Source organism: Porites lutea, chromosome 6 (assembly GCF_958299795.1).
Source record: "Porites lutea chromosome 6, jaPorLute2.1, whole genome shotgun sequence".
Classification (NCBI taxonomy): domain Eukaryota; kingdom Metazoa; phylum Cnidaria; class Anthozoa; order Scleractinia; family Poritidae; genus Porites; species Porites lutea.
In genome coordinates, this window is record NC_133206.1 from 11,804,808 (window position 1) to 11,813,777 (window position 8,970).

At 40.5% G+C, this 8,970-nt stretch overlaps 1 protein-coding gene across 1 annotated transcript; it reads left to right on the plus strand.

The window, feature by feature from the left end:
- The first annotated feature begins 1,136 nt into the window (after positions 1-1,136).
- LOC140941887 (uncharacterized) lies at positions 1,137-8,690 on the plus strand. The gene is made up of 2 exons (XM_073390891.1): positions 1,137-1,773; positions 8,440-8,690. Exons 1-2 carry the CDS (start codon positions 1,137-1,139, stop codon positions 8,688-8,690), a joined length of 888 nt encoding a protein of 295 aa, XP_073246992.1.
- The last annotated feature ends 280 nt before the right edge of the window (positions 8,691-8,970 follow it).

The window sequence follows — 8,970 nt, forward strand, 5'->3', positions numbered from 1 at the left end:
GAAGAAAGTGGGATTCGAGTCTTAAAAACGCGACCGTAAGAAATAAACAAAACTTCTGCAATAACTGGGTTTTAAGATGATAGTTTGCCCGGGTGTTTTTGAAAAAGAAATCAATTTTCTAAGAAATTGAACACTTCAGTAATGATTCGAAGCTGAAACGACTTCAAAAATATATCACGGGCACATCTAATGAAAGGCATAACAGGTCATTAAAAAGACCTAATCACTGGGAATTGAAAACGTAAGGTTGGCGTAGCGTCAATTTCCCGATAATTTACTAAGAATCGTCACTTTGCGTGAAACGATCACGATAGTTGACGATTGTTTAAACTCACTGAGTACCACTAGTTATCTGCTCTTTTAGTGCTAATCTAATGTCATCATCGAATCATCAGGTAACACTCACTTTGAGCAAATTTGAATTTGTCATGATAGTCGAATGATTAGTGATAACTTTTTCCATCTTAATTTTGTTCATGATTGCCAATGAACGTTTTTCCATCAGCTGTTTCTTTCCTAAACGGTAAGCCCCACCCTCCAACCACTTAAGCAAAATAAAAAAGCTCGGTTTCAGTGTTTATTATAAAGCAGATAAAGGATGGTTTACTTGAGTTTTACTCACCAATATAACGTAGCGGTTTGAACAGCTCACTGATTAGATACAAAACTGTTTGGTATTTACATTATGTTAGAAACGACAAACAAGACGCAGGAAAAACCATTAACTTTAAAATTGTTTTTACTGTCATCCAAACAAGAACAAATTCCGCTGAGGGTGGCAATTGATTTCCGGTCATTTTCATATCTGTATAATATCAAGCGATCATATTGTGATCTCTTGGTCAGGATTATGCATTCTTCGTTTCGTTTTGCTTTAGTGAAAATATGTTCTTCCTGTCAGAGGGAGACCCTTCAAAAAATTATTAACACCTACCCGGACACACGTATACTCTTGTAAAATAATAATTAAAAAGGAAACAAATAAGCAGACAGAAAAGTACGGCCGCAATGTCATAGGATACGTCGACAACCAGCCTTTACATACTGTAACAAATGAGTGTCAAAAGTGTTCCAATGAAAGGATTCCATTGATTCTTATTTCTTAACGACGGGACAACAGGCTAAGTTAAATCCGGATGGGAATTTCATTAAGCACTGCATTAGAGGAAAACAAAGCTAACAGCAATAACAACACGATCTATGAACTCCATTTGCTGGAACGAAACGTTTTACGCAAACTCGAAGAACAGACGTCAAAACTTTACCTAACGGCGCTTAATGACGAATGCCTGCCGATAGTGTGTGCTGTGGATAAGAAGCAGGCGATAGCGCTAAAAATTGATGCTGTCTCCGAAAGCCAAGTAAGACACAGTTTAAATGAACTCCTTCGTGGAAATTATCTAGAAGAACTTCTCGTTTTGCTCACGGAAAAACTGAACAATGTTTTGGAAAGTGCAATAATTGGAGACAAGGAAAGGTCGTTCACGTACGTTGTATTCGCGAACAAGAGCATATTGCGCTTAGATTTTTTTGTTTATTATCGTTCTTTCCTCCCAAACGAAAGCCTCAAGGACTACAACAACGTCCTGGCGTATTTCATACAAGTAGGATTACTGGACATCCTGAAAGCTCGGCCACAGGTTTTAATCTACGAATTGACGAGAGCAACGGAAGCAGATAAAATTAACGATGCCTGCGAGAAACTTGAGGCACGAGAAAAGTGTACAGAGAAACTCGGCTTCATCCTGCAATACGTGAGCAATATTTCCACAGGTAAGTACTGATTTTGGGTGTAGTAGCGATAAAGACATCAGTTTTATGGACTTTTTATGGGAAAACGTCACCTGTATCGGATCAAAGTTTTTGGCAGAAGCATATAACCCTGAAGCGTATCTGTTCTATTGCAGGGGTTTTTTGGGGGACCAATCAAAACTTACTTCCGGCTACAACGAGGTCACTCGAATGCAAAGAGCTGCAGTATATCAGCAGCCCATTTTGTTTATTTCGATGTTTTATGCCAGAAGAGTCAAGATGTTTTAATCGGTTATGAAGTTTTTATTGTACAGCTCACTAATGCGAATTACTTAATTATAAATCAAATGGCTTAGAGATCGTTCGGGTGTTAAAGCGCCGCGCTCGAGTAACCGCCAAGGGGGTGTCATCAATGACATCCTATGAGAAGCATATAACCCTCAACAGGCTTTTTAGTGGAAAAATAGACGACTCAAGTAGTGCTTAGCTTTAGGTCCATTATTGTCATCCAAGGAGGATTTAAGTTCTTTTATATGTCTATTTATTTTTGCACATTCAATGAGCCACCGATCTCACTGCGAGATCTCGCGGATTGCGATCGCGCAAAAATTCTACTTTGATTTTGTTTTGTCGTTGCCTAGGAATGTGGCTAGATCCGAATACAAGAGAGGCTTTAATGCAATAAGACGTCCGTACTAAAATATAAGAATCTAGAATCAAAACATGTACAAAAAAATAAGGATTATATTTGATATTTGCCAAGGTTGTCATCAAACAGATCGGTCAAGTTAATTGTTCTAATGTGAATGTTAACCGAAGTGGCAGGCACCAATTAATTTCTTCGGGATAGTGTAGGTTAGGGCCTACGCGCGCGCACGTATTCGAAATTTCTCTCTTGGCCCAAAACTGGGCGATTGACGTTGTAAATACGGACCTAAGTAGGCCAATAGAATGTTGGCCGTAGTTAATCGTATTCTATCTTGGAATACAAAGTCTGAGTTACGTAAAATCTAGTCTGAGTCCGGTCTTTGAAATAACTCAGGAATTTGCACTCGAGAAATTCCATTTTTTACTTCTTTATATCTCAATTGCAAAGTTCAATCCAAAACCAATTACTGGTAGTGGTGAAAATTTCATGTTCATGTTGTGGTTCAGTGTTATCTTAAGTTGATATCATAGGCCTTGTTGGACTTGTCCAATTATATCCGTTTTCGTTGGAAAACGAGAGGATATTTTTTCTCCCCCAGGTTGGCCCTGCGTCCATTCGTACCCGATGAAACCGGCCACCGAAAACACAACTTTTCAAAACCGTTCTTCAGAGTAAAATTTTTTGGCTGTTGAAACTAGTGCGTCTTTCAGTGCCTGTTCTGTGGACGGGTGAAAGCGGAAATTTACAGTATCAGGCCTCATTGCATTTGTTAAAAAGGTGAATAACGAAAGGCGGATAACGCTTTCCATAGGATAAATCTATATAGTGGATAACGCGGGTGCCTTATCTTGCGTTGGACGTTTCACCTAGCAATCATTTCGGAGAATTGAAGAATGATTCAACTCGCCGTCCGGATAAAAAAATCCGTTTTCAATCAGAAACGGATAATAATAATAATAATAGTAATAATAATAATAATAATAATAATAATAATAATAAATCCAATCTTTATTTAAGTATCAGAAGAATAAGTAACATTTACAATTTCAAACTATATCGTATTGTTTACAAATTAAAAACTAAATATATGTCCACGATAGAAAACTATTTACAATTGTGAATTAATTTAAAAGTGGGAAAAGGAAAATCAAGCATTACTAAGAAAAAAGAACTATCAAAAATCTAGACCTAAAATTATGAGTGCAGATGTAGACCAGCTACAGCGAAAGTGAAGTCTTCTGAGACCTCACGTGATTTGAATAGATATCTAGAACCTCTGACGCATCTGTGTACAGTTCTTAATATAGCAAATGAGACCTGTATTCGAAGCCAGGAAATAACGCTGGCGTAGGGTTCATTGTTCTTAGTCGAAAGCTTATTTACGAGAGTTCTTAAAAAATTCTGACAGTCGAGTCCCATGCCCCAGTTTGTACCAAACACCAGTGGTGTAAAAGTTTCCATCTCTACACCCATCACTCTCTGGTTGTATTTCCTCTTCTTCTCGTTTTCTTGCTCTTTGAAGATCGTAGCTGTGTACTTGCCCTAATAATAATAATGCTCTTAATTCCTAAGTTATGGTTAAAATTAATCTATTTACAAAGGTGGGTATGAAACGCTCTGTGTTGACTTTAGCGAGAGCACATTGTCTTTTACGGAGATTATATGTACAGCCATCTTTTTTAGAAGGATGTATGGACCCGAGCGGGTGAATTTTCTACCGAGAATACTTTTTAAAGATTTTCCAATAAATCTTACCAGGAGCCCATGGTCTTACTTATTTAAGAGGTCCTTAAAGGAAATAGGATGAGAATTAAAAGGACGCTGATGGATAGGTATGGACGGACGAAAACGATTCGAAAACGCACCGTGTTTACCTGAATTTTTTGAAAAGGAGAGAAAAAATATCTGTTCATAATAAAAACAAGAAAACCTGTGGGCGGGGCCTTATTTTCCTTACTTTCTACCCAGATCTCCCACACGAGACAGGTTGAGGTCTGGGTACGGGATTATAGTTTCAAAAAATTTCTTTTGTTTTGAGTTATGGTAATTGAACGGAAAGGGAAATTTGAACGAAGGATGAAGTTGAGCACTCAATACATGTCGATCCGCCCTACATCTTAAAAAGCCGCCAATTTTTTTAGTGAAAAACGTTGGTCCCCCGAACCCTAAAGGGTAATAATTCTTACATCAGCAGGCCTAAAAAGAAAACGGTTAATATATGAAAACAAGCCTGAGAAATTTCCAGGTTGAAAGCACTCGATTTATGACATTTAGGCGACTGTTTAAAATTAAGAGCTTTATAGTCAGTAGCCTGCGAGCAAGCTCTCCTCATTGGGCGAGCAAAGCGAGTCTCGCGAGAACGCGCGAGCGAGCGGCGAAGCCGCGAGGGGCAGAGAAAAGGAGAGCTTGCAACGATCTCTCATAAAATTTCATTTGTACTTCGCCCAGACGAAGGGAAATACCATTGGCTGAGAAATGACGTCCCGCAAAACAAAGTTGATTGATAACAGGCCGAGTTGGCACCCCCTTCGCCTGTGTGACAAGTTTGGTTCTCAGGGGGATCAGATTGGTACCGAGAACTTGTTTCAGCCCTCAAAGCAGACGAGGGGGCTCGTTTGATTTAGTTCTCGCAAAGAAAATATTGCCAGCCGAGGATAAGTCGGACCGAGTTTATAGTTCTTGTGGAAGGAAAATGAAAACCCTTCATCAGTTGTATTTGTTTGTGTCGAGCGCTTTGTTTAATTCTGAAAACGAGAAGAGTGAATGTGACGAGAGATTCAAGCGCCCGGTTCAAGCGCTGCCTTCCAACGTCGGTTTCTTCGCTCGATTGAATTCCACTGGGTAGTAAAATTCAGAAACATGTACTCGACAGCGTAGCTGTATAGCTTAACTGTAAAGAAGGACCGTGAAGAGAAAGAGTTGGTAGCAACTGGAGTACAACTTTATAAGAGAACCAAGTCCAGGAAAACGCTATTCTCCAGTTCCGGAACGGACAAATATATACCGGCGGTAATGTTTTTGTTGGTAATAGCGACGGGGAGTAGTCTTCTACACTGCAGTATGGACGACTTTTCAAAAGTAAACGAAACGAGAATCAAAGTATTTAGTTCTCGTCAGAGCGGACACGTTGAAATTCGATGTCCCCGTGGAAAAAAAGGCTTATCAGTGATTAAAAACAATGCTCTAGATGCTGATGATAAATAATTCTACGCATCCTCGGCTGTCTAAACTTGACAGGCCGTTGTCACTTTTCTAATCGACGGGACGTTTGTGGTGACAGTTTTCACACTTTGCGGAGTCCCGGGTAGGCTCGATTACCAGCCGCTGTTCGGGAAAATGAGCCCGCACTCATCCCCCGAAAGAAGAGTCTCTCTTCGGGAGGATCAAAGACCAGACCCGGGAGACGGTGGAAATCGAGCCTAAGTCCCGAGGGTTTCCGGGGTGGAAATGAAAATTTATGAGAGCAAGCTCTCCTTTCCTCGGTCCCTCGCTAGCGCGTTCTCGCGAGGCTCGCTTTGCTCGCCTAAATAGGAGAGCTTGCTCGCAGGCTATACTTCATGGTACTCGTTTCCAGGGTCTTTCCTCGTAAAGTAGTCGTAATGTAGCCAGTTTAAAGAAGAGCTTAGGCTGTATAGCACGACCACGTAACAGACGTAAGAGAGAATGTACCTGAATTTCTAAAATTCGGCCTGATTTCAGGCTATATAAATGACATCATTTCTATGTTGCATACAAAATGAGATGCAGCGTTTCCGGTTCACAGACCGGTTAATGGATCAATAAAATATTGGTACTGATTACTACCCATATCGTGCAATTTTTTTCTGAAATCAAACTTGCGACTTTAAATCGAACTCAAAACCACGTGTATGAGTTTAGACCAAATTGCGCAATACCCTCCTGTCTCCCTTCACGATTTGGAGACTGATTTATACAGGTGGCAAATGCGAAAGTCATTTGTTATGTCAGTAGCGTCGAGGTGTTTTTCTTTGGTTATGATGATTTTATTTCGTAAATCCGCAGAATTATGTCCACTAGTGTGAACCAGACTTTTGATAACATCAACTGGATGTAGAGGCCGTAAGAAACCTGAACAAAGCAATGACATCTAACCACTAAAAATGGGAAGTTTTGGATTCACCGGCATTCCTCATTCTGCTCCTTGGTAAATGGGCCGTATAAAGAAAAAACGAATTTCTTGAGATCGCACTTGAACAGGGAATCCGTAATGCACAAAATTATCGCACCCAACCACCTACTCTTTTCTTCAGCTGGATCGATTTTTTCCTTCTCTACTGTTGACTCTTTGTGCAGGAGCTTTTCTAGTCGGAGTTGCCTTTGCATACCTCCTTAATGGCAATGCCGGAGGCAGATACACTTTTGACAAGCGCTGTCCTCGAATAAGCGCCACAACAAATAAAAATTACGTAACCTTCAAAATTACCCTCCAGAAATTGCATAGTTCGTAGGGGTTTTTATTGAAAGAACTAACGCCATAGAAATTTAACGGAGACGTTCTTGAACCCTAGATGATAAGGACTTCAGGAATTATAAACCAGGCACGTAGGAGGGGGTGGGGTTCGAGGGGTTTGAACGAACCCCCTTTGCAGGTCAATGATGGAGGACTAAAAACACAAGCTGTTAATTTTCAGCTTTTAGCAAATAGTGGAGGAATGGAAAACAAACTTTGAGTGTTTTAGTTCAGTTTAAATTACCCTGCAATAAAACGCTAACAGTATCGCAAAAAGTCCTACAGGTACAAATAAAAATTGCTAGGAGTTTGAGTACAAATACACAAATGAAATTCGAAAACCTTACATGAAGATTGCGAGTGTGAGCGATCAATCAGCACAATGAGAAGGCCAAACAATTACATGAGATGTACCATGGGCGAGAGTAGGCTCTCCTCACTTGCCATCATGCATATCAAGTGCGATATGCCTATCGATCTGGACGAAGTTGTCAATTTATTTGAAGGCCTCCACCCGAGGATGATGCAATTGCAAAGTTTGCTTTACGAAACGGAATAGTCCTGTTGTGAGTTGATAAGGATAATTAAGTAGCCCATGTTGTGGCCCCAGTATATCCTGGTGACCTAGCATTATATGTAGTCAAAATAATCCCACCATTGAAGAGATTTCCTAAACAGGCGTTCCGGATTTGACAAATGGAGTCTCGAAAGACGAAAGGCGTAGAATACGATTTTTGGGGGACCTATGTGATACGTGTTGACGTTTGACGCTGCTTTCAGTACAAAGGCAGCGGAGCCGGGGAAGTGGGGGGCTTAAGCGTTTGCTCCGAGATACCTTGCAGCCGCGTCGAGTTTTGTAAAACGTTTCGTGTACTTAGCCGGTATGTATCACTCTGTATGAATGTTCCAAGTCAAACGGAAATATTGTTCTTATGACTAAAAATACCTGTTATTTTAGACCTGATCCAGTTTGAAATATTCACGTGGAGACTACTGAAAATAGCATTTCCAGGTTTCTAGATTTCAACATTTTCTGGGGGAGCAATTTGCCCCAAGAAACCCTTAGAGGCTCGCACCTTTGGCGCTTGCAGTATTTCCCGCTGTTAAGAAATATTCGTATCAGTACGAACCCCCCCTTCTCAAACCTCAGACATAAAAATTTGGTAGCTGATACAACTAGGGCCTTTTTTGTGCACTAAGCCTTTCTCTCTCGCATAATATAGTCCTTCGTGTTTCTCAATAAATGGTCAGCAATGTTGCGGTTTGCTGAATAAATAGAAATGATCGATTCTCAATGTTCAGCGAGCTGAAAGTTGAATGGACTGTTTCAATATTAAACATGGCATGAAAACTGTTTAACATTTGCGCTACAATATTTGTTGAACAACACATCGGTTGAACTGGGTGTCACTGACTTTACTTTTTGATGCTGGACACTTTAGCACATTTTTATACAATGAGTTCAAAGGGCTTAGTCAACTTTAAAAACTTCTGGCGAACTTGTCTCGTTAGATGGTCCTCGTCATTTTGCAAAATTGATGTCTTTACTGTTTACTTCTCTATTCAGGGGACAATTCCACTCGGCAGAAAAGTTGCAGCAAGGAGAAGAGTTTGTACTTTCTGGAGAATTTCACTTGGAGTTCATTTGGCAAAGTCACGGCGTTAGTAATAACGTTTTCTATTTGCACTGCACTGAGTGTGAGAGAAGGCAAGCTGGATTATTGCTGGTGGAGTTTGTCGCATGTTTTTTTCGGGATCAGAGGACTTAGAAAGCGATACACTCCTGGATGGTACCTCCTATATTTTATGCGGTTGTAGAAGAAGCCAAAGGAGCTCTGCAGAGGGGGGCACGCGAGATGATGAAAACGACTTGCGGTAACACACTCGAAACTAACAACTTTATTCACGCAAATAGCAGTTCTAAAACATCCTTAACATCGTAGGTACCGGTTTAGATAGCCTGAGTATCAGGCCTTCCTAAGGGGCTAGGGGAGAGGAGATTTTTGGCTTCCCTTTTTGGCTTCCAACTTTCCCCTTTTCCCCCAGAAACGCCTGATACTCAGGCTACGGTTTAGATCAAGGGCGCAATTAAGAGGGG

Bases quoted from the DNA above. Each gene is read 5' to 3' on its own strand.
- LOC140941887 (XM_073390891.1), top strand. From the start codon at position 1,137: ATGGGAATTTCATTAAGCACTGCATTAGAGGAAAACAAAGCTAACAGC. The intron at 1,774-8,439 runs GTAAGTACTGAT...TTCTCTATTCAG, and splicing joins CGTGAGCAATATTTCCACAG to GGGACAATTCCACTCGGCAG.